General features: G+C 47.1%; 2 protein-coding genes across 2 annotated transcripts in view; both read left to right on the forward strand.

Annotated features, from left to right (window-relative positions):
* Positions 1-25,731, forward strand: part of LOC149331763 (membrane metallo-endopeptidase-like 1) — a 607,819-nt gene that overhangs the window by 306,188 nt on the left and 275,900 nt on the right. The window lies entirely within an intron of this gene.
* On the forward strand, positions 5,270-7,501 carry LOC149331771 (uncharacterized). Its single transcript, XM_089555565.1, has 2 exons — positions 5,270-6,226; positions 6,302-7,501. Exons 1-2 carry the CDS (start codon positions 5,312-5,314, stop codon positions 7,499-7,501), a joined length of 2,115 nt encoding a protein of 704 aa, XP_089411691.1. The 5' UTR covers positions 5,270-5,311.

A 25,731-nucleotide genomic window follows, 5' to 3' on the forward strand; every position in this document is an offset into this window, starting at 1 on the left:
AGGCTAATAACTTTGAAATTATGACGCCCATAATTAATATTTGGCGTCTTAATATGATGCAGGGAAAACCTTTTTATAATGACAAAACCATTACACACACCCCCCAATGCCTCTGCTTCACATGAAATGTGAGCGCAAGCGCTGCTTACCCAGAGCTTGCAGGAAGACTGTAAAAAGTGTTGCAAAATATTTAGATTCATGGATACAATAGGAAGACAGAAAACAGGAAACGCCTATCCTGGGGTGCGATTACGAGTCGCTCTCAATTTTTGTCTCAATTTTGAGACTGTGACGTCCAAATGACGTCACCGCGTGACGCTGACCGCGGAATCAACCAATTAGCAGCGAGGTTGCGGTGGATAGTAGCAGGGCTCCACCCAGGAAGTATTTAGTTGCTCAGTAAGGGACCGTATGCTAACATCTTGCTATAAACACGCCGTTAATAAAATGAACGATGCTTTATTTTCCTAAAAAGCTATGTTTCAAACTTAGCAACATGAAGAAAAACAAGAAGCGTCCTCAGTTTTGCAATTAAGTTTGTTCTTCAGTCACTTTTGCTGCCGCGAGGGTGCGCTGACGCTTGAAAAGCGTCGGCTAGGTGGCGTGAACTGCCGCCCGATTCAAAGGATACAGCTTTATCCCTCCACCCACATATTCAGCCATCGTAAACATGGCAGCCAGAAAAAAATAAGCTGATTCGACGGCTATCCTTTAATTTTTTTACACATTACGTTGAATCGAGGTACTGTGCGGACGTCTTATGCGCGCGGAAAAATCTATGTAAAGGCAGTGATTGCTACGGGTCTGCCGAGATCATTTTGCAAGGAGCGCTTGGCTCGAAAACCGGCGAAGGCAGCTTTAAGGAAGTTCACACTGGCGAGTCGCAAACGTCACGCGACCGATTTCTGTAAATTAGTTACGGTTTCCGATACACTTGTAAAGCGGGGAGGAAGCGTAGCAAATAGATTTAATCCTGTCGCGCGACCTCCGCGACTCGCCAGTGTGAACTCACACAGCCTGCATTTTTATTTATTTTTGTTCAGAAAATACCAGGCGACCATGAGTAATCCCATTGCAGCAACTGCCGACATACTGGAGCAGACCGGTGCAGTTGCTGGGAGCTTGCAATCTCACTGCGGGAATTAAGAGCCGGCACGCCCGGTCACTGCGGCAACAACCACTCTTCCGCCTCGTAACCAACTCATGCCGCCCGCTTCGGGTTAAGCACTTGATATTCGTGTTGGTGTTGTTGCCGTTCCGTTCGGATGGTGCTCGGATGACGCCGCCGGGGATACTGCGGTGGCAAAAGTTTATGCAAAGGAATCCCTCCTTCGCCGCCGCCTTGTCTTGGGAGTCTCGCCGGAAAGCGCACACCTTCTACGACTTAACTTTGACAGTTACTTCAAAGTAACTGACGTTTACTTCATTTCCTACGGTGCCTTGAAACCCACCGGCGGCGAAGGTTCGCACAGCAGTTGCCGCTCCACTGACCGCGCACTCACCCACACATCTCCAAGTTCAACGGCGAGCCCGTCGCACAGCCATTGTGCTGCTGTTTCCGATGTCAAAAAAGTCGAAACAGCTCGTCGCGCACGTCAAAACCGTCTTCATGCACCCTCCTACACCGCTGCTCACGCGGCCACCGGCGATGCAAACAGCCGCCATTTTCTGTCTCAAACGGTGTGATGTGGGAGAGTGTGGCGTGAGGGTCGCCGCACAGGGTGCATGCAGGGGAGGTCGGCTGCCTTTTCGGCTGCCCTGCTGATCCTCCCCCGCAGGGACAGCCCGCGTTATCAAGTTGGTAGGACTGGGAGGTCGTGCTCTCGTCTCCGGACCCGCCATCGCAGCTTGCTGCGGTGCTTCGGTGTGCCGACGTCATGGACAAACACCACATGAACGTTCCGACGTAGAGTGGGACCGTACGGTGGTCCAGGGACCCAAGGGGGGTCTAAACACACTTGCTATAATAAAGTTTTTTTCTCTCTCTCTCTCAAACGGTGTGAGACCACTCGTTCCAGCCGCAAAAAATCGTCCTAATCGGCTTGCATAATTAGGTAAGCAACGTCAACACTTCTGCACGTATATGACGTCGGCCGGTGAGGCAAAAAATCAATATGGACGCTGGTCACGGCCGACCAAAAGGAACGGGGCAGATGAGACACTTTTTGAGACACTTTCCGATTGAGACGATTTTGAGCGACTCGTAATCGCGCCCCTGTGCGTCACGTCGATTGCAAGAGCTGGCTTCACGTTCGACATGCTTGACCATTCGCAGGTGGACTTCGTCAAGAGCATTCCCCCGTGGCCCCGCTTCGCGTGGCTGGTGCTCGATGTGCACCTGGTCGACATAGCAGGGTTATGCAAGTACCCGCCGTTCAAGATTATCGAGGACCTCAAGAGCAACTTCGGAATCCAGTGATCGGGATGAGCCGAGAGCAAAAAATATCTCCGAAAGCGCTTAGCTTGCCCTAAAGGTGCCTTTTTCACGACATACACGCACACCTCGAGCATGCTAAACGAAAATCCCACGTTCTCTTTTCTCACCAGCTGGTTGAGAAAGCGATCCTGCTGCCGCTTTGCTACGTTTTTGTCACTGGTTGCATTAGTCCTTTCCGAGCACTGCTCTTCTCCCATGAGCCATGAGCCGCCGCGGTGGCTCAGTGGTTATGGTGCTCGGCTGCTGACCCGAAAGACGCGGGTTCGATCCCGGCCGCAGCGGTTGAATTTCTTTGGAGGAGAAATTTTAGAGGCCCATGTACAGTACGATTTCAGTGCACGTTAAAGAACCCCAGGTGGTCGAAATTTCCGGAGCCCTCCACTACGGCGTCTCTCCTAGCCTTAGTCGCTTTGAGAAGTTAAGCCCCATAAACTAACTAAACTAAACTCTCTTCTCCCATGAAGGAATTGCATATAGTCAAGCAGCGCAGGTTGTGCTAGCTCTCATCTCACCATACACAGGAACAACCGTCACGGTCTCGACAGGTGCACGCGGAGTTGCACTCCGTCTCGGCCGCCGTCGCTGCTTCGAAGCGACTCACGTCTTACACCTTTTAGTGCGAATTCATATGTCCCTGTAGCACAAAAGCCAGCGTCCGCAGTCTATGGCACGAAATTCGGTTGATTCGGAATGCCGGTGTACAGTGTCGCAGCACACGTAAGCCAACAAGTATAGGCACGATGACGAATCGTAACGTACTACGAATTATGAAAGTCATGATTCATGGACATTCTGCAACGTGGCATAAATCAGCACTTTAATGCTTTGCGATTCCCAAACGTAAGCAGTTTTAAGTATCCGAGCCTAATGGTGTCTTCGACTGGTCGCTCCCACGATCCGGTTCGGATTTGGCAACGTGAGAGCCGCTCTAGCTCCGAGCGCACAGCGAGACCGGTCAAGCCGAATGGTCAGCAAGTTTTCAGAGCGAAAGCGCAAGAAGGAGGGAAAGGACCTAACTTCCGGAATCGCCACACCGCAGTGGCGCTGCCGCTGCGGCTGGTGTCAACGACAGCAATCACATAGTCTGCACCGCCCACGCCGCCGTCGCCGCTGAACCTGTATCGCTGCCCCAGCAGTTCGTCGTCTCCGGCTCGCGTCGAAAAAAAATATAAAAAATTTGTGTCCCGTTGTACCACTCTGGATATGCCGCGGCAGCCCCCAGATGTGACAGCAACACAGACGGCGTACCCAGCTTAATGATTCGTGTGCTTTTCGATATTTCCCCTCACAGAGCCACACAGCAGGGACGTTTTAACTGCGTCTAATACCTAAATCGCCAAAACTTGCTTCTATGGATGCGTAAGAATGCCTCGCCAGACCGGTCGTGATGTGCCCTGGCTACTCTGGCTTCGCATCCGTCTCCGCGAAACGGCGGAAGTGGCTCTGTCACGTGAACACATCTCGGGGCCGCTCCGACTTTTTTCTCGGAGCGCCTCAGAGCGCTCTGAGCTGGAGGCGGGCGCTCTGAAAGAACCAGCCGAATGTAGTCAGAGCACTTGATTTCGACCAGCCGAACGTGCGGCTGCATCTCAGAGCGCTCTAGAGCGATCTGAAACGACCAGTCGAAGACACCATAATTTTCTTTAGGCTACCTTGCCTCTGCACGTGCCAGTCATATTGGCCTACTTGGCGACAGTAGAGACGCACTGTTCAGTGTCCGGTTCTATTTTTGTGCTGCCGCGCATGCGTTCTTTTGTTTCCGTTCGTTGGGGCGCTCTGACGGAGTGCCCGGCTTCAGTCCCGGCCGCGGCGGCTATACGTCTCGATGCAGGCGAAACGCAAAAATGTGCCCGTGTGCTGTGAGATTTCAGGGCACGTTAAGAATCCTCAGGTGCTTGAACTAATTATGCATAAACTACACTGTTAAAACATGGCGCACAGTTCCGCTTCTAGGTGAAACGACAACAGCCTTCACTTACTGTGCTGCATTAGATTTTAGGTAAATTCGTACAGTTGATAATATTTTCACAATGGATAATGGAAACCATTTCATGAAATCTCAAAATATCCAGGCGTGCCTCTGCTGATCGGTGCAAAGATAAGGTTGTCTGTCGCTTCCCGTAACAAGTTCACACCAGTGGCTAATATTCCTATTATAAATTATCTGTTGTAAAAATTGTATATCTATTTTGTGGAGCTCAATGCTCATCAGAGCAACGAAGGCGTTGCCGCAAAAAAAAAAGAAGGAAGTACAGAAAACTCGTTTTTTTCCGCTCTTTACAGGCCCACGCTATTAGAATTAATGCATTGTATGGCTCTGTCGCATCAGTAAAAAAAGTCCGCAATTTTGTGCGCATGATTATGTCGTTCTCTTACAATAAATGTGTCAAAGCGGGATTGCGACAGAGAGAGTGTGACAAATCGTTGTCCAGTAAGCCCAGTGCAACGCGTACCTGTGTTCTAGGTAAGCCAAGTGAGGGCACTGCGGCAACCCACATTGGAGTAATGCCAAAGCATTGACGACTCCTCGGCACTTCGGAATGTTACTCCCCCAACACCCTGCAACTTACTGGTATGGTTTCGTTTGGTTTATAGGGTTTAACGTCCCAAAGTAACTTAGGCTATGAGAGACGCCGTAGTGAAGGGCTCCGGAAATTTCGACCACCTGGGGTTTTTTAACGTGCACTGACATCGCACAGTACACGGGCCTCTAGAATTTCTCCCCTAAAGAAATTCAACCGCCACGACCGGGATCGAACCCGCGTCTTTCGGGTCAGCAGCCGAGCACTATAGCCACTGAGCCACCTTCAAACCTACAATGAGGATCGGTACAGCGGCTGCCTGCCGAGCTCCTGGACCTCCTCCCTCATTTCTATGATTCCAAAGCCGGGCAAACCTCCCTCTCTCTCTAACCTCCGCCCAATCTCCCTGACATCGTTTGTTGGTAAGACCCTTGAGCGAATGGCCCTGACTCGCCTCTCTAATTTTCTCGAGGCGAAGGAGTTCTTCCCCCATTCTCTCATCGGCTTCCGACGCAGCGTCTGTGCACAGGACATGTTTCTGATTCTCCAGCACAGCTTTCTGTCACCTACTCCCACTCAAAATCACGCACTTGTGACCGTCGATGTTCGCAAGGCCTTCGACAGTGTTTGCCACGACCACATCCTTTCCGAACTTGACAACCTAGACTGTGGCCCCCGCACGTACTCTTATATCCGTTCATTTCTCTCTCAACGTGTGGCTCGCTTTCGAGTAGACACCCACCTGTCCGACACCCACCACCTCACCCGTGGCACTCCTCAAGGTGCTGTTCTCTCTCCTACCCTTTTCAATCTTACTATGGCCCCTCTCGCCTCCCAGCTAGCTGAAATTCCCGACCTGCATCATATATTTTACGCCGATGACATCACTCTGCGGTGTTCGGGCTCTCCCGGTCACGTACAGGACCCCCTGCAACGTGGCCTAGATCTCATTGACTCTTTTTTCACCACCGCTGGCCTCTCTCCTGCTCCTGAAAAATCCGAGCTTCTGCTTCTCAAGCATTCCTCATACCAGCGCTCACACAACCACTTCGTCTCTCTCCACCTTTATGGCTCTCCCATTCTTGTCGTCACGGAGTGCAAAGTTCTTGGCTTTCCTTTGCATGCAGCCAAGAACGTGCAAGCCCTCCACCACGCTGTGACCGCCTGCCACTCGGTAACTAACCTCCTGCGGCGCGTGGTCACTCGGCGCTCAGGTCTCCACGACGCTCATGCGTGCCGGGTTGCCCACGCGCTGGCCCTCAACAAGGTCTTTGCACCCTACATTTCCTTCGATCAGACTCAACTTAACACTCTCGAGACTGCCCTTGTGGGCCTCTGCAAGGCAGCTCTCAACCTCTTTGCACCCTACATTTCCTTCGATCAGACTCAACTTAACACTCTCGAGACTGCCCTTGTGGGCCTCTGCAAGGCAGCTCTCAACCTCCCTATCACTACCTCTACCGCTAAGATCTTTGCCACAGGCCTCTTACATCCTCTCCGATCTCTTCTCTCTCTCCATCGTGACTCGCAGCTTGTTTCCCTTACCTGTCAGGGTCAGTGGTTACTTACTCAAGCGGGTATCTCGCCCATTCCCATCGCCCCTTTTATCTCTTCTATTCCAACCCCTGCTCCAAATCTTCGTATCCTCGCCCTCCTGACCAACATGTCCCCCGTCCTGCACGCCGGCCGTCGTCATGCGGCCGCGCAGCACCATTCCCCTCTCTTTGTTACCCAGGGTGTAGCCTACACGGATGCCTCCTTCGTGGCTTCTCAAGGTTCCTGCTTCTACGCTCTGTACCATCCCCACCTCCTCGCTCCTGAAACCCACACCAGCGGGCCGTATCTACACCCTCCGGATGCACTGTCCCTCGAGGTCCTCGCCATTGCGCATGTCCTTCAGTCATTTACTCTCCTTCCCTCTCTTCAAGAGTACACAGTCTATTCAGACTCACCAGCCGCTATACACAACATACAGAGACGAACCCTAACCTTTTCTCTCCAACAGGAGGTCGAACGAGCGGTCTCCGCATTGCAGCCTTCCATCATTTTCCTCCGCTGGGTCCCTGGGCATTCAGGGATTGACGGTAATGAGCTGGCCAATCAGCTCGCCCGCGACACACTTTTCCGGGCACCGTTGATCCCCTGGCCCAAGCCCTCGGAGGACGGTGGGAGACTCACCCTTCGCCGCACCATAAAAGAGGTCTACCTCGAGCTCCGCCTAGACAAACGCCTTTACCCTACCCCTCATCCATCATTCACTGTACCGGACGCTCGCCTTCTTCGGCACATCCAAATGAATGCAGTTATCACCCCGTCTCACCTCTTTCTCTATCGCTATCGATCGGACCCTTCCTGTCCTAACTGCCGTTGTACCTATGCAGACCTGGCCCGTTGGCTTTCCTATTGCCCGGCTGCTCAGCAGTCGGGCTCCTACTCCCAACCTTCTTTATCCATCACCACCTGGCTCGACTGGCTTGGCGCGGAACGGAAGGAAGAACAGCGACTTCTGGTCGCCCAGGTGGTCGACATGGTCGGCCTGTAAATTATGGCCGAATAAAGGTCTTTTACTACTACTACTACTACTATACTCCCAACTAATATTTCTTCATTTTTCAGTTGGGTTTCATGTCTTATTGTTTCGTTGAATGCGAGTATTACATACGCTTTACGAAGCTCTTATTTTCAATGCACACGTTAACCTCAAACAACTTGCATACGAACACGACTGGGGCTAGACATTGGATAGATTCGTAGCATGCTTCATTGCGGAAATGATTGTTATGCATTTATTAATACTATAGACAACGTAATGCCCAGTCTTTCATAATTGGGAAGTTTTAGAGAGTCTTTAAAAACAGTATACTGAGATGCTTACAAGAAGGTGCCTTTTACGGAGATGTTTTTTAAACGCCCGAAAAAGAAGCCCACTATTCAGTTAGCAGCTGTATGAGCTCATTTTGCTGCCGCTGCAAGCCCAAAGCCCTGTAGAAGAGAGCTACCTGGAGATGGCCAGATTTTGTTCTCGGTGAACGCGTGTTGTTTTAAGAAAGCCTTTAATGGCGCATACTGTCGTCCGTTAACAAAGCGTGTCACACGCGTTTACCTCGGGAATGAAAGAAGAAAAGAAATGGTTGCTTCAGATAGAGGAGGAAAAAATGAACCTAGAAGCCAAGTTTTATGACTAGATTAATTAGTTATTTAATTTTAGGCAAAAATGTCGAAATTGCGTCGAAATTGCGCGGACGTCGATATAGTCAGGGGAACGGTGTGACATCACATCCCTCGGTAGTCTTCACGGCATAGTGAAAATTGTCACAGTATGGTCGAGAAAACGTCGGATTTGTGTCAAATTGGATGGAAAAATATTTAAGTGTAATGAACACTTGAGATCCCCGAAAGATGTACAATACGGATATCCATATAGCCACGAGAACGGTGTGACGTCACACCACCGGAAGGCGTCACGGCATAGTCTTCGTCTTTCACCTTTCAACACTTTAGTTGCCAAAGTGCCCTCTCAATTTTTTTTAAAGCGATGGTGATAGCGTTAGGTTATAATAGAGTACATAAAGATGTATGACGAGGATTCTTAAATAAATGAGAAAAAGTTTGCTGATTTAATGAAGTCTCGGTGTGAGATGATGTAGTTCCTGCTTCCAAGTGGTACATGAACCAGGATTGTTGGGCGAAAGACCCGCTGCTGCCAGTTGCCGAATTCTTGTGGGCTTCAGCGCCGGGCGAACCTACAGCTGGTGGTGAATATCGGCCTCAGTATTTCTGTACTAGCAGACTGGACACTTAGGGGAGCGGATGTAAAGCCTGCAATTGCGGCCACTTTCGTGTCACGGCTGGAGTTAGCGCAACCCCGACAGGGATCCTCCGAAGGGCAACCTCCTCTGCACGGGTAACAGCGTCTTGTAGCAGTAAATTAGCACTGATATCGTGTACTAGTTTCCGGAGTTCACGTGCTTTCTGCGTAGGACGCTAAAATGATCGGTGTAAGTATTACCTTGTGGCACACTATTCATCTTCCACTTTTGCAACACAATGTAAAAATTTCTTACTGCCACTTTTTTTTCCCAATAAATTTTTTATATGTTGGCCTACAAAGCCTTAAAACGAAAAAATTCTAGTCTAGGCCACAAGGCTGAAATACTACTTCACTAAAGTTTCAGTGCAATGTTCACCCAGATCGTCCATAATTTCTTTCTTTATTTAGTTATGAAAACTGCAATCCCACAAGAGGTTTTCGCAGCGTAGGTATATGAACACACACAAAAAAAATTGCTGAGGCTCAGCTTGGCTAAGTCTGGGGAATGCGAAGCATATTAGTGGCTAGGCTTGGTAATACATGGCTTTCCTTGGTTGAATACTTGGTCATTTTAATACAACCACTAGAAGCCTTCGTCGTGGGGGAAGACAACGGCATGGCTACAGCGGAACGCCGACTAACCCCGAGACGCGCGTTGGGTGAGCGCCTGGATTGCCACGGAAGCCGCGTCTGCCTGCCCTGTGAAGCGAGCGTTTCACCTACACCGAGTGTGAACGCGCGTTCGAAATGCGCGGGAATGCGCGGGTGTGACGGCTAGGGGTCCCACGGCGACGGCGCGAGGTGGAGGCCGGCTCTCTCATCTGATGTCACGTGGTGTGACGTCACGGTGTCACGTGGCGTGACGGCTAGGGGTCCCACGGCGACGGCGCGAGGTGGAGGCCGGCTCTCTCATCCGATGTCACGTGGTGTGACGTCACGGTGTCACGTGGGGGTCCCACGGCGACGGCGTGAGTGGTAGCTCTAGCAATATGCTTCGCATAAAAAAGGAAAATTACAAGTACAAGTGTCAAAGTTTCAGGCAAAAGCTCAGAGATAAAAGTCACAATAATGAACAACCGCTCATCGGCAAGAAACAAAAAATAATACGGAGCACAGGTCTCAACAATGCAGGAAGAAAAGCTCAGACAAAGAAGCAACAGTATTACACAACCACTCGTTGGTTAAATTCGCACTGTAAATACCTCATGCTTATTATAAGCACATATTCGAAGTCAGCTTTGTCAGAAAACGGTTACAGGTCTCCACATTGTGCGCTGATCGCGAGAAAAAGGATCCGGCAATGAAGACTGCTCCATTTGGGAAGCAAATGTGCCCCACGAATGCGTAGTGTTAGATCCATTTGTCAAGTGACCACGACAAGTAGATAGTGTTTGAGTCAGGGTAAGTAAACCTGTGTCTACCCAAAGGCCCTGGAATTGACTCAGGACTGCACGGAAATTTCGCCAATGCAATCAACTTCTACCGTCCTTTTTCTTTCCAGCGTACCCTGTCCCATGGCGTGGTTTGTGCTAGCGCGTGACCGGTGAAGAAGAAGTAGGTGGAAACCGGAGGAGTTACAGCCATTTTATTTGAGGCAAAACCAACCAACCAACCGACCACCCAGCCACAGCCTATCCCCCGTCATGGGTATGTGTCTTGCCACTAAGGCAGCAACAACAGCCTCCCGAGTCCTGCCTTTCACCGCAGGCGTTCTCTGCCCTTCTCTCCCCTTGCCCGCCATCCTGACGCCCTGAGGCTGCGGGAGACATCCAACCTCCAGGCCTCGGTCTTCTGCACAGTCACTTTTTCAAAGCTGCTTCTACGTTTCAGTTCCACCTCAGATCAGGCGAATGGCTCCTCCTGTGTTTTTTACATTTAGGGCTTCTCATGGCCACCGCCACCTTAAGGCGGTCCTGCGCTGATATCAGCCTTGATTTCAACACGTGCAGCTCCACGTTCCACTAAGTTACATCCGGCTGGTGCAGGTTTTACCGCTCTTTTATTAAGTTACGAAGCTAGTCTACAGTGCCGCGTTGCATGTCGATCTAAACAGTCGCAGCTGTGGGAGAATCAGTTATTTTTTACATTTGCTCATCTACAATGGTGCCATCAAGTACCTTTCATCATGAGGATATGTGTGCAAAACCGAGTTAATTTATTTTGCTGCCTTTTTGCGTGCGTGTTTGCTTTCAGAAGGCGTGCCAAGATACGAACGTACCATGTTCCCCAGCGCTGCTCCCTCTCCATATGAATCGACACCGTCGGGTAAGCATGGGCATAAGCCAAGATTAACGTAACTGAAAGGAAGTAGTAATCATCAACGCACAGTAGAAGGCCTTGTTTGTTGGCCAACCAAAGGAAAAATTCAAAAGGAATGTTTGAGGGCTTCGCTTGTAAACACTATGTTGCGACGGAACCATGACGTCGGTCTTATACGTAACCACAGCCTTCACGTGGACTTTTATTGCGAAATCAATACTACGCTAGGTTTTGAGCCTTCAGAGTGGTCCCGGCGGTAGCCACGTTTGACCTTTAGACGGCCTCCATTCTGATGACGCGTGGAGGCGCTCGCGTCTGTGACGTCATACCGAGGTGAAATCTGAGCTACCAAGTCGGTTCGTCGGCGCGGTCCCAGCGGTAGCCACGGTGCGCCGCAGGTCCCAGGCAGTAACAGAGGGAACTGCGTTTATTTCGAGGAAAGGAAAGGCGCCTTACCAACTTTGTGGTTTAGTGGACACCTCAATAGCCCTTCAAGCCAATTCCGGCGTTCATTGATGCGCTCTGACATAGACAGCGTTGTAGACTGCGTTGATTTGGAGGAAAGGAAAGGCTCCTTACCAACTCTGCGGTTTAGTGGACACCTCAATAACACTTAAAGCTAATTCCGGCGTTCATTGATGCGCTCTGACATAGACAGCGTTGTAGACTGCGTTGATTTGGAGGAAAGGAAGGGCGCCTTACAACTCTGTGGTTTAGTGGACACCTCAATAACACTTAAAGCTAATTCTGGCGTTCATTGATACGCTCTGACATAGCGTTGTAGAGTGCGTTGATTTGGAGGAAAGGAAAGGCGCCTTACCAACTCTGTGGTTTAGTGGACACCTCAATAACACTTTAAGCTAATTCCGGTGTTCCGGGCACCACTCAGGCTTTCGCCTTTGGCTAGTTTAGTCGCTAAAGTTGCTCGTAATTTGCTTTCGCAACCTTCCGGGCTTAACCAAGCTAAGCCTCTGCCAATTTTTTTTTTCTATTTTTATGGCTTGCAGGAGCTAGATACAGCCAACTAGAGGAGGCTTCGTGTAAGTACTATCACGCGCGCTTCATGCGACAAGAATTATATACTTGAGGGAATTCTGTCTGTAAATTTTCCTCTTCATCATCCGTACTCGTACCATAGAGCGGGAATTTCAATATAGTGCATGAACAACGCTAAAGAAACACGTGTTTTTGCTTTGCGTGGTATTGTGAAAATGCCGCCATTTTGCGGCTGCTCTTAATTTCACTTGAAGGTCACAAAAAGTGCCCGATGCTTTCCTTTGTGTTATTCAGCTTGTTTTAAAAGGATGGTACTCCACATTCGTGTCAGTCCGAAAAGCATAACACTGTTTTTTTCTAATTTCAGATGAGAAAACTGAGTAAGTCATGGCTCTGTTTTTGGTACCTGTGTGCCATGCGATTTTCGAAGTCTCCAGATAAAGCTGTCCAGTGCGCATTCACATACATTCGCTTCATACGACCTCCTCCGTATGGCTTCCATTCTCTGCCCACTTGATGCCAAACGTGTCACCTGGGGTCACACCGTGCAGCTGGGTGGCACCTTCGGACACGGGCTACAGAGCAAACCATGATTAAATATGCAACTTCAATGACACATACCGAAAAATTCTTGACTAGCGCATTTTGTGTTAGCAAGATATTGTTTATGAAACAAATTTTTCCGGATAACTTAAAATTGCACGGTCAAATTCAATATATCCGCAGATCGCTTGTTAGGACACTTGTAAGTTTCGGCTCTATATAGTATGAAACGTGCCATCCTTTTTTTCATGGCAACTTTAACTACCGTGTGTAAGCTCAGGACGAACATTAAACGCAGAATTTCGCTATGCGTTGGAATATTCGACCGTTCCTAAAGAATATGCTCTATTACAATATTCTAAACTTTCTTCACAATTATTGTCAAAATCATACAGCATTCGTTTTTTTTTTCTGTGGCAGTCTTAACTACTTGGCGCGGAGAAACTTCGAAAGGAAGATTTTGCTACGCATTTGAAGGTTCGACCTTTCCAGTTAATTTATTCATAACAATTCCGGTACTTGGCCACAATATTCTATGAGAAAAATAGAGAGTAGATAGGCTTGGGCAGGACTTGTAATGCGAAGGCAACATAACCGGTGGTCCTTAAGGGTAACGGAGTCGATTCCAAGAGAAGGCAAGCGTAGCAGGGGGCGCCAGAAAGTTAGGTGGGCGGATGAGATTAAGAAGTTAGCGGGGATACTGTGGCTGGACGTGGCAAACGACAAGGTTAATTGGAGAGACATGGGAGAGGCCTTTGCCCTGCTGTGGGCATAGTCAGGCTAATGATGACGATGAGGTGTTCTCGCAGTATCCATAATCGCAGTTCCACGCTGACTGTGCAGGGACTTCGACAGCAAAGCGAGGCTCACTGTCATTGTCTTCTGCCTGCTTCTGGTAGGAGTTGTCGCATTGGCCATCTTCGTCTACGCTGGAACGATGGGCGCTGGTGAGGATTCAGCAAATGACATCGAAAATGGAAAAGTTTAATCGGCGCAGCTGTCCTGAGCGTCCTCTCCAAGATGGTGCGGGGCTGGAAATTGTTTGAGCCAAAAGCCGGAACACTTTCAGTGTAGAGTGATTTGTTCACCTATGCAAATCCCCGAATTGACCTTGTGAATAGCGTACACACGCTGAAGCTCACTGTGTGCGAACACTATGCTGGACTTCCGGTGCCTGCGGTAGCCGAATTTGAAGGTTCGGTGAAAGGCGTGGTGCATAAGGTCGCTCCGTAAATTGTCGCCATGATATCCTTTCGTGAAGGCCGTAGAATGGCTTACAGTACTCAGAAAACACGCTTTATTGCCTGTGGCATAATTGCATTCGTGAGTTTCAAAGTCCATGAAGAATTAGAAGGAGGAAAGGGTGGCAACACAACCGCCTCTCAAGGACGATAGCTACCAAATGCTTTAATTGCTACTGTCGGCATCGGTGGCGAAAGTGAGCTTGGTCACACCAACGCTGATAGCGGCAGTGAAAGCCTCCTTTTTTAGCCAACTTTAGAACTGCGGTATCAGCGGGTCACTTATATAGGGAATATTTAGCAGTGTCTTGGGCATGTGGCAGATGTGTGAGCTTTATTAACGGGTACACATTCTCACTCGAAACACATGGTTTTAAGAGACTTTTTATGTATAGTTTTACTTACTAATGTCGGAGCGCTATGATAGCGTAATTCTCTCTGATGTCGGCTGGTACTAAAAACTGTAGCTAATTTCTGTAAACAAAACAACGTATCGCGTCATCACTAAGAGCTCTGTGATTGCGGAAGCAAGTGAAGAGAATATTGCCTGTTCCCCTTTATTTTCTTTTACGTCAGCGATACCAGTGGGTGTGAATTCATGACGCACCTTATATAGCCAATAAACGTACCACAAAGCGCGCAAAAAGTGACCCCTTAAGTCTTCGGAGTGCTGCCCATGCTTCACAGAGCACCATGTGCTCACTAAGCGTTTTTGTTCGGTAGGTTCCCAACGCCAGCGTACGCTATGACTAAGTCTTAGTGCTGGCCGCATGTGCAATGCAAAGGCTACCGTTTTAAAGGGTCACACTAATTTACGGATGTCTTTGTAGGATATAGGGCGTCTCCACCGACCTCAAAGTGGACCGCCATTTTTGGTGCATGCAGCACGGTGAAAGGTTGGAGGTATATCTAGTGCTCTGATTTGCACTGCTGAAGCAACACCCTGTACAACGAAATGGTGCCCGGGAAGTCCCGTGGATGCCTCGAAGACGAGGTACGCAAGCAGGACAGGCAATCGGCCCAATATTGCTGGTGACACTCTGGCGCTTTGTAGGAGCGGTCTTTGCCACTACGTTTCCAAATACTGGGCCGACTATCTATGCTGTTTCCGTATCTACGTCACGTTGCAGACGACACTTACTGGGGCAGCGCACAGCTTCAGGAGTGAACCATGTGGCATCCGTATCTACGCCACGTTGCAGGCGACACTTAATGGAGCAGCTAGCGCACAGCTTCAGGGGTCAATGTAAAGGCAGCTCTCAATAAGCAGACAAGATATCCCTACAAACTTTCATCGCCCTCCATGCATCACAAAATGGCGGATATTGTGACGTCATGCGTGCTCCCTATAGAGAGTGCATATTGGCTAGAGTAAAGTCGCTTGCGGACCTCCTATACTAATCTTGCCTGTCCTGGTGCGGTGTTATGCAGATGACAGCCACGGTGAAGGCGTCGACGTAGAGGTGATCGGGAGCGAAGGCATTGGCGGTAGTTCCGTGCCCGCCGGAAGCAAAGGAACCTCGCGGCCTGCTGGTAAGGGGCGCACCTTTTCGCGGATCTAAAGGCTTTTTTTTTCTGTACGCTGCGTATTTCAGCTGACAAGAACGCAGTTTCAGTCACTTTGCGGAATGGTCATTGCTTGGGTTGTAAACAATTTGGTCGCGTCGTCGGTGCTTTCATAGCGGCCATGAAATTTGCTTGTTCGCGTGTAAGAAGGAACCTGTCGACATTACGTCTCAAAAAAGGAAAAAGAAGTGAATCCTCTCGAACGAGGCCGCTTCGATATCTTGAGAGGAGGTTACATAAAAAGGACAGCTGTGGTGTATTACTTTAAGTGGAGAAAAATTGTTGCGAGTCAGAAGCGAAGGGGAAACCTTGTAGAGGCTTGTAGTCATTTTCGTTCAAACTACTGGTACCTATTGGAAACTCGCTCTTAAAGTTGCTGCGAGGCAACTGTACTGTTATTTTTTCTGTGCGTCATCTTGAGTGTGCAGGCAGTTTTAACGTAATCGTAATCATCATCGGCCTGACTACGCCCCCTGCAGGACAAAGGCCTCTGCCATGTCTCTGCAATTAACCCTGTCCTTTGCCAGCTGCGCCCACCGTACCCCCGGAGACTTATTAATCTTCTCCGCCCACCTAACTTTTTGCCTCCCCCTACCACGCTTGCCTTCTCTTGGAATCCACTACGTCACCCTTAAGGACTAGAGGTTACCTTGCCTTCGCATTACATTCCCTCGCCAAGCCCATTTCTTCCTCTTGATTTCGACTCGAACGTCATTAACCCGTTTCTGCTCCCTCATACACTCCGCGCGCTTCCGGTCTCTTAACTTTACACGAATAATTTTTCTTTCCATAACTCGCTGCGTTGTCCTTAACTTAAGCTGAAGCCTCTTCGTTAGCCTCCACGTTTCTGCCGCATAGGTGATTACCGGTTAGAGCGTTGTATACTTTTGTCTTGAGAGATACTGGTAGATTACCATTCTTGATCTGAGAGAACCTTCTTTCTTCTAGTTATTTCCTTCTCCTGATCCGGATCAGCGGTCACTGCCTGGCCTAAGTATACATATTAAGGCGAAAGTATTTATTGCCTCGTACTGTCGTTAGCAGACGCGTCGGCAGGAGCGTCGACAGACGCGTCGGCAGGAGTGTCGACAGACGCGTCGGCAGAAGTGTCGACAGACGCGTCGGCAGCCGTGTCGACAGACGCGTCGGCAGAAGTGTCGACAGACGCGTCGGCAGATTCGCCCGCCTTTCGGCGTCACTGCTTAAAAGGCTCAAGCTTCCAGCATGAATAAAGGCGCATCTAGTGAATGCATGGGCTTGATAAATAAAGTAAAATGAGTAAAGTCAAGAAAAGGAAAATAAAAAATAAAAAAGAAAATAAACAAAAATAAAAACAAAATAAAATAAGATGTGAAAATGCAAAAAGAAATAAAATTAAGAAAAGGAGAAAGAAAATAAATAGAAAAAATGTGAAAAATAAAAAGTAAATAAAAACAGATATTTGTTAGGTTGGGGCAACCAAAAGTAAATAAAAATATTATACCCCTGCCTGAATAAAAACAAACAGTGGCTACGAAACGCTTTCGCCTTGCAGCACTTTAGAAAGCCAAAGTGCCCCCTGAATTTTTCGCTTACAACTTCCAGCACCTCGCCACAAATTGTGAACTGTTGTTTCCTTGCTAGACTGTTGGTCATTACTTTGGCTTTCTGCGTGTTAGATTTTAGACCCGCCGTTCTGCTCTGCGTGGGGTCTTAGTATACCCCGTGCTTAGCGCTGCACTGCTGAAACTTGATGAGTGACGCGAACGGTACGGTGCTATAATCTTGGGACGCGCGGATTGTGCCCTGTGGCAGACTTCAAGGGTGAAGGCATGCACCCGAAGAGAATACAATAGAAGTTGTACCAAAATTCGATTCCCATCAATCATGAATTGTTTGACTGTTTTGGGCGGTTTCGATGTTTTTTGGTGAGGAAAACTAGTATTAATTTCTTGAGGTAACCGGATATAAAATATAACATTTCAGCCGCCTCTCGATTGAAGTTTGTGGCGTCACTGCCTCAAAAGGACTCCGTGACAAAGGTCTAAAACTTAATGGTGGTGCTGCTTAGCTTCACGTATGACCCCCCCCCCCAAAAAAAAAAAAAATATATCATGATGTCACCAAAGTTTGCTCGCGAGAATGGCGGCTGGTTGTGGTAGTTCAGTTTACTCATAAAAGCTAGCTCATAAAAGGCTGGTGGTCGATGAACGTACACGCTCCGTTTTGATTATGACCGGGCAATAAATCGATACAGGGAAAGTTCAAGTAATTCTAAGCGGCTCTGTGTCCTGGGCTGTAATACCCAGGAATTATGGACAAGCCTCTATTTCAACTAGAAATTTTCATGAACGCAGTATTTTCATGTATCCTAAGATTCCACAACAGCAATATGTCTGCAGATCTCCCTTCGGCAGGCCTGCATGTTTTTGTCTACGACGTTTTCTGTATCGTCAAGCGTGTTTCCCGTTGGCTTTCTGTGACAGTCCTAACCTAACCTAACCTAACCTAACCTAACCTAACCTAACCTAACCTAACCTAACCTAACCTAACCTAACCTAACCTAACGTAACGTAACGTAACGTAACGTAACGTAACGTAACCTAACCTAACCTAACCTAACCTAACGTAACGTAACGTAACGTAACGTAACGTAACCTAACCTAACCTAACCTAACCTAACTTAACCACTTTACGCGAGCGATGCACACGCTTTAAAAGAAAGATTGCGCTACGCATCGAAGGAATGGACCGTTATCTTGAAAGCTTCCATAACAGTTCCTTACAATGTTCCACACAGCTGCTTCTTAATTAAAGCCTTTGTCTGAAAATACTCGACTTGAATCCAAGGAGTACCTGCTGTCTGTCTGGGACTAACCTTCCGTCCTGTATCACTGTCCCACCAACAGTTACGACGAAGCGGGGAGCTCCAACGCCAGCACCTTTTACAACTACGCCCCGTCCGAGCGGCGCCGAAGTCGCTGCACTGTTATTCAAACAGGCGCTCAACAGGAGATATGCACCATGCGACGACTTCTACAGCTTCGTATGCAGTGCATTCTCAGGCGCAGAAGACGTCGTCTGGAAGGTGAGGTCGTTTTTGGCCGTCCTTTGTTGTGACATGCGTAACCAAACCAAAACTCTTCAGTCCAGGAGAGGGGGGGGGGGCGCAAAAATCAACTTCCCATTTTTATTCGCCTTTAAATCTGTCACTTCAAAAATCATTAATTTACTAGCTTGGATCCTGAATTGCCATTTCTGAGTCATGTTCATTCGTGTTTCGCTTTCTTTTTAGGCTTTCGTGTTCGATTTATTCAGTTTTAATCTGCTGTGTACGTTGTGCTGCAATTAACACCTTTTTTTTTGCTAGTTGGTGCAGACTTGATTCAGAGAAAAACTAGCGCCAAACCATACACACCACAAGAAAAGAACGAGGACGAGACACAAGCGCTAACTGACAACAGAAATTTTATTGAAGCCAGGAAGCACCTTATACAAGGGGAAGTTTCAAGGGGAAAGAAGGGTGACATGGATGAGAGGGTGAACAATGGCAACCATCTGCGAACGCAGAAACAGGCAGGCAGCCAAAAATTGCAAGAGAAAAAGAGCAGGTACTTGATAGCAGAATCTAGAAAATGTCCATAGGGTCCTGCGTGGCCCTTATCCCTTGCGACATTTTCTTAAGAAAGGTTGATCAATCAATAGATAAAATAGATAAATTTTTTTTATGGGGGGGGGGGGGTGCTTTTAAAGCTTTTAGGTATGTGGACGATGTTTTAGTGCTTTTAATAAAGCAGACGTCCTTATTCCACCGCTCTAGAGTAGGCGAAGTTCGGAATGCTTTTGACAAACATGAACTTGGGCTCACTTTTACCCATGAACTACCCGACACTAATGTTTTACAGTTTTTAGACTTAACACTAACTTTCCTTGAAAGACGCGTGCTGGGGTTACTACCCGCGTGCAAAAGAAGATTTTTTGCCTTACGATTCTATGCACTCCAAGACCGTAAAAAGAGCAATAGCGTCGCATTGCCTAGAGTCTTCTCTCAAGAAATCGTGCGCACATCAGTTGCAAGACAGCTTTCAAAGTAAGATAAGCCGACTTTCGGCGGCTGGGTTCCCCTGCAATGCGTTGGTCGCTATTTGCAGACCCTCCTTCACAAACTTAAGCAGGGAACACGAAGAAATACCGGAGAGGATCGTTTCAGGACACAGAAGCCGCTAGTTGTGCAGTGCGTATTCAAAAGCTCGCACAACTTGAGGGAAGTGGCCAACATTTATGGCGTGAGTGTCGTCTTTTCGGCTTTAAACAAGCTGGAAAAGTTGTGCTCCCGAATCTGCAACTCAAGAAAGCGGGGTTGCCAGATGAGACTCCGTATACCAAGTGTTCTGTGTGAGTGGTCTACGCTATCCCCTTAACGTGTGGGAAGTTTTATGTCGGCCAGACTGGCCGCTGCATCAACGAGCTTTTGGGGGACTATACCAGAAATCTATCAGATTTCAAATATAAGTACGCACATTTGGTTGCCCACGTAATGAGCTGCGACGGGTGCGAGGCGCGGTTACATGAGACGAAGATTCTTGACGAGAGCACCGATAGAACTGCACAGGTTAGTCTAGAGGCAATTTACATAAAGAAATCTGCCTGTAGGTGTGTCAGCACTCCATCTTTATCTCTTTTTGCCTCCCTGTTCAATTTTATAGATTCTGCTATCAAGTAACTGCTCTTTTTCTTGTGCGATTTTTGGCGGTCTGCCTGTTTCTGCGTTCCCAGATAGTTGTCTTTGTTCACCTTCTCATCCATGTCACCCTTCTTTCCCCTTGAAACAACCGTATAAAAGGTGCTTCCTGGCTTCAAGAAAATTTCAGTACTGAGTTAGCGCTTGTCTCGTCTTCGTTCCTTTCTTGTGGTGTGCATGTTTTGGCGCTAGTATATCTCAATTGTGTTGCAATTGTTTCTGTGAAAACAAACTGTCTTTTGCGCTGTTGAACTTCTCTTATACCCAAATTTAAAATTTTTTGTCTCAAATATTCGTTATTTTCATATTTGCTGAGCTTCTATATTATCCTGAATTTGACAAGGAAATTTCTTATCCTGTTACGATTCTGTAATAGTTTTTAGATTTTGCTTTCCCTCCCCATTTATTTCCAGACTGCGCCTTTAGAATGTTTGAAATAAGTAAATATATATAAACAAATGATTGATTACCGGAGCACGCAAATGGCATCTAACTTTTTTACGAGCTGCCTATTTGAAATTGCCAGTATGGTATGTGCATGCCGGTAGTAATCGCTAGTTTGATTTCTCATGAGTAATGTTACTTCACTTCCTTTAGGAAAGGCGAGATTACGCTTAGAACAGAATAGCGTGCTAAGTTTTATTACTACTAGTACCTACTTTTTCCCTACTATTTAGCACCTACTATTTAGTACCTACTTTTTCCCGAACAAGCACCAACCTTGCCATCCCCTAATGAGCTAATATAGCCAAAGACATCATTAGTCTTTGCGGCTTCGCATTGGGTTGCGGGGTAGTCGTCGGCAATTTTTTATTTTTTCCTTTGACGTCTACCGCTGTTTTCCCGTTCTCGCACTATATGCATGTCCGGACTATTTTCACGTCGAAATGACTTTTTTCGCCTCTAATTGCTCCAGATCAATCAAAATAGGTGTACAACTACATTTTATCATCCTCTGTCACGTGGTTGCGTTTCCCCCCGCAATTTTGACTTTTAGTACTGTTTTCACGTGCTCGCATTATATCGACGTCCGATACTATTTTGACGTCTAAGTGACATTTTTGGCTCTAATGAACCGCAGGTGGTCTAAATTTCCGGAGCCCTTCACTACGGCGTCCCTCATAGCCTGACTCGCTTTGGGACGTTAAACCCCAATAAACCAAAACGAATAAACTAAATACTGCTGTTGTCTTTCTTCTATCAGATGCGTAGCCGTATAAAAGAAGAGATCAAACACATGCTGGCCACCATGCACATCCCGACCAGATTTCAGAGAGCGACGGAGAAGGCGGCTGGCCTGTATCGTGCATGCGTCGACCTTGCATCAAACCCTAAGAGATCCCAGGTAGGGCATAATTAGGGTCGGTGTGGCACGTCCCTCGAACGTTCAAGGAATTGAAAAAAAAACACTAATATTTTGAATGCATTCACACTATTATATGCAAATAATAAATTAAATATATTAATATCATCAAATTAATAAACAAAACAAAGGAACTTTCACTTGTCGACTCGCTCGAGCTTTACCTCAGGCTATGTGAGTGGCTTGTAATCTTGTGTCATGGTTTTACTGCGGAACGTGGTCCTTATAGTTCGCATAGCCCGCTGTTCGTGCGGTTAGTAGCAGATGAAGTCGTCGCACCTTCATGATGCAATCACGTGACATGTGGATACGCGTGCGCCAACGTCTACGAATTCCGACGCAAGCGCAGCTGCTAGAACAGAAGCTTGGACGATCTTGTACACCGGTGAGATGAAGAACGCTGACTAGAAAAGCGCACATGTCAGTGACCCTTTTGTCCATGTCCCAGTTCACGCCGTTTGTGATACCGCATTCGCTCCGCTGCACACGTGATGATGACGTTATTTCCCGTGAATGTTACTCTCTGTAGAGAATTCATGCAACAACGTTGCAAAATCCGCATCCTGCTCGTGCCACCCTTACAATGTTTTTAGACAGCAGTAGACTGTCTATAGACTTCTGTCTATAAAGTATATAGGCTTTCTATAGACAAATCCTAGACAACAGTCTATAGGCAATACAAAAGCTATAGAGTACCTATAGACAATCGATAGATTTATATCCGTACATTTTTAGTAGTGACATATTCAGTAAAAATAGTAAAAATAGTTTTTCTGTAAAAATAGTTTTTTTGACAAATCTTGCGTGGCTGATCACATTGCTGTTACTATCGTACATACGTGATAGGCTTCCGTAATAAAATTATTTTTAGTAGATTTTTGTCCATAGACAGCGTACAGACTGTCTATAGACAAAATATCTATAGGTAGGCAGTAGAATCTATAATATGTCTATAGAGTGTCTATAGTCAATTTTGATTAGGGACCGCAGAGAGAGTACTTCAGCCTGAGCACTCTTTACACTGTACCTACCTGCGCGATAGAAGGGCCAGCTACAAATTAAGCATTCGACCTTCAAACTGTCAACAAAAGCAGGCACTCAGATTCTCAATGGCGCTCCGGCTTTGAAATGATTCGGGAGCCAGTTCTAGCGGAAGCACCACGAAGTAGCATTTTTTTGGTACCTGTGCCACCTTAAATGATGTTTCGACAGATACATCCAGGAGAACATCATTCATTGATATCTATTGCGAAGGAGCGCTGTAGCGTTAACCGATTCATTTCAGCCAATGTTCAGTCAAAATAGTTTTTTTTTACAAATCTTGCGTGGCTGATCACACCGCTGTTACTATCGTACATACGTGATAGGCTAGCATAATAAAAGGATTCTAGCGCCGAGACATGCAACACACAAGAAATAAGATAGAAGTCAACACGGGGGCCCATGTTATCTTCTGTCTTCTTTCTTTTGTGTAGCACGTCTCGGCGCTAGAATGTTTATATTGTAGCGAAAGCTACACTACTGTAGCTGGGAGGCATTTTGCCATGTCCTTTCATATGACCTTGAAACGACCTTGAGACAAGTCATGGCTAGTGTTTGTAGGCACATATACCTAACCCTGTGATGTGCATAGAGTGGACCACCCTTGACTTTGACATTTGACCTTGAGCTTTAACCTTCAATTTTGATCTTAATCTTTGACATTGAATTTGGACCTTACAAGTTGTCGGCAGAGGCGATATGAAAGCCACCTGTTTATCAGGTTGTGTCACGTGATTCAATTCACAGGTGTGACGTCAGGTAGGGGGTATATATAAACAAAGCTATGTGCTTGACTTAGTCAAACGCTATGGAGGAAGGAGAGCCTTCTGAGGAGCGCTCGTATAGTGAACTACATCTTCGGACATTGCGGCAAGCCACTTCTAGCTTTTGCTGCGTGAAACTTCGTTCGGTGGAGTTGAATCTCTGCCATTTTCGTCTGACAACCAACTAGCCAAGCAGATGAGGCTTACAGTCACACAAGGTTATAGCTGCTTAATATCAGAATCGCTACCTTCTCGTATACAGGCGGTTCTCAAACATAACCGTTCGCCGGCCGCCCAAATGTAGCGGGATGCAACACACGAAATATAATTCGGTGCTGAGATCACACAACTAAAGCGTACCACAAGGAACAAGGCATCACATCTCGATTAAGTTATACGATCTTTACTTGGTTATGGTCTGTGTGAAACCACGGCCGAAGCTCTGAAGCGCTCTGGAGGTTAGACTAAACTCAGAAGAAAGCATTCGTAAGTAGAAGGTTGGACAGCCGTTAGCGTACCTGAGTTAGTAGCTCACCGTACATCACATTGGGGGTAAGAGCTCCGATACTACCGGTGCTGTGTGGTTGTCTTTCTTCTACTCTATACAAAACGATAAGTCATTAAAATTGAGTATAATTCTAATGCCGTGCTTGTCAACAATTCCAGGTAAAAAAATGTCTTAGTTCTTGCTTTTAGTGAAAGCTGGTCTATCCTGACAGTGTTGTCATACTTGAAATTTCGTCCCGAAGTAACGAGAAATAGTCATTTGAGAAATGCAACCTTTCTGACCTACGTTTGTTATTTGTAAATTTGACTGGATCATAGCTGGTCAGATTTTTGTTTAGAATGATTACCGAATATTTCCCACTACAAGTTTGTTCGATTGCTCGGACATAGCTCAGAAACGCAGAAATAATTGCGTTTACTTTTTTCCATGTATTTTTCTTTACCCACTGATTATACCTTTAAATGAGTCTATCTAGAATTTTTTGCACAGTGATCACGTCAGCAGTACTGGCGATCACTCGATAAAAGAAAGCATTGTTCAATTATAGCCGAATTGAGGTACCACTATTGAACACAGTGATGTTCATGTAATTTACCATACACATGAAAATTGTGCGTGATGCGCTCACTGTATAGACCCCTGAAAAGCCACCGCACTGCTGTCGCTGAGACAGTGTTTGATATCGTGATCTTTTAGAGACAAGGAACATTTTGCGTACGTTTCCTATCACGTCAGCAGTACTGGCGATCACTCGATAAAAGAAAGTATTGTTCGGTTAGACCCGAAATGAGGTATCAGTATTGAACACAATGATGTCCATGTAAATTACCATACACATGAATATTGTGCGTGGTGCGGTCACTGTATAGACTCCTGAAAAGCCACTGCACTGCTGTCGCTGAGGCACTGTTTGATATCGGGATCTTTTAGAGACAAGGAACATTTTGCATACGTTTGTTTTTTGCATTAAAAGGTGCCTGGAATACAGCCAATTGCATAAATTGCGTGTAGAAGAATGCATCCACTTTGAAACATGGTAAAAAGGTGACGTCATCGGAAGTCGTAGACCGTGAAAAACAAACTTGAGCTATTTAGGACACAGTCCTGAACTCTCAAGTGGTTATATTTATGGGCCCTTGTTAATAGGGTGGGCCGACCCGTTTTTTTAACGTCGTGATGAATCAGCAGCGTCTGTTTCTTTCAAGTGCCCAGCTTGTGAAGCTGTTAACTTTCTTATGCGAAAGATAGAGTGTAGGAAATGGAGGACGAATATCTACTTTGCACGAAAAGTGTGCTCTGTATGACGAAGGCAATGTGAATGTATGTTTCGCCTGATGCTTTTAAGCTTGGACTGCACAATATAGCTACAAACGAAAGCACCTGCGCCAGCGGATAAGTACACTAGCTTTACTTGTTACCTCGATTGCAGGTAGGAGTGGTGAGAGCGTTCCTGTCTAAGCTGCGGCTGGACATCTCCAACATCGATCACGACCCGAACTTCGACATCCTGCACCGACTGGTTTACCTGAGTTTTGTGTACGGCTTTCCAACCTTCGTCAAGTTCAGCACCATGAATTTTGTGGGTCATGGCCAGGTTATATCTGTACGTATTTCTATTCAGGTGTTTCGACCGCTGCGTGTACCTGAGAGAGAGGCGTATATGATGTCTCTAGGTTCATTACTGACCAAAAAATAAGGTACAGGGACAGGAGTGGCGGGCGGTATCGAAATTGAAAGAAACCTTGCATTAAATTCCAGCGCTCTGGTGTCACAGTTAAGCGGGTGGGTTGAGCCTTGAGCTCATTCAGTTACGGTGATTGCCAGAGCATTAGTGACTAGAACCACCCTGAGCTTCCACGCAATTGACAGCGTGCAGCGCTTCCTGGAATAGATGCTTGGCGGAGGAGGAGGCTGAGACGGAGGCAGCATGGTGACAAATTGGACATGGGCTAGTAAGAAA

The sequence above is a fragment of the Amblyomma mixtum genome, chromosome 8 (genome assembly GCF_055824585.1).
Source record: "Amblyomma mixtum isolate Tamu chromosome 8, ASM5582458v1, whole genome shotgun sequence".
Lineage (NCBI taxonomy): Eukaryota > Metazoa > Arthropoda > Arachnida > Ixodida > Ixodidae > Amblyomma > Amblyomma mixtum.

What these genes read in the sequence shown, in the direction of transcription:
- LOC149331771 (XM_089555565.1), top strand. Translation starts at nt 5,312, where the DNA reads ATGATTCCAAAGCCGGGCAAACCTCCCTCTCTCTCTAACCTCCGCCCA. An exon ending in ACGCGCTGGCCCTCAACAAG is followed by an intron (nt 6,227 to 6,301) that starts GTCTTTGCACCC and finishes GGCCTCTGCAAG; the next exon opens with GCAGCTCTCAACCTCTTTGC.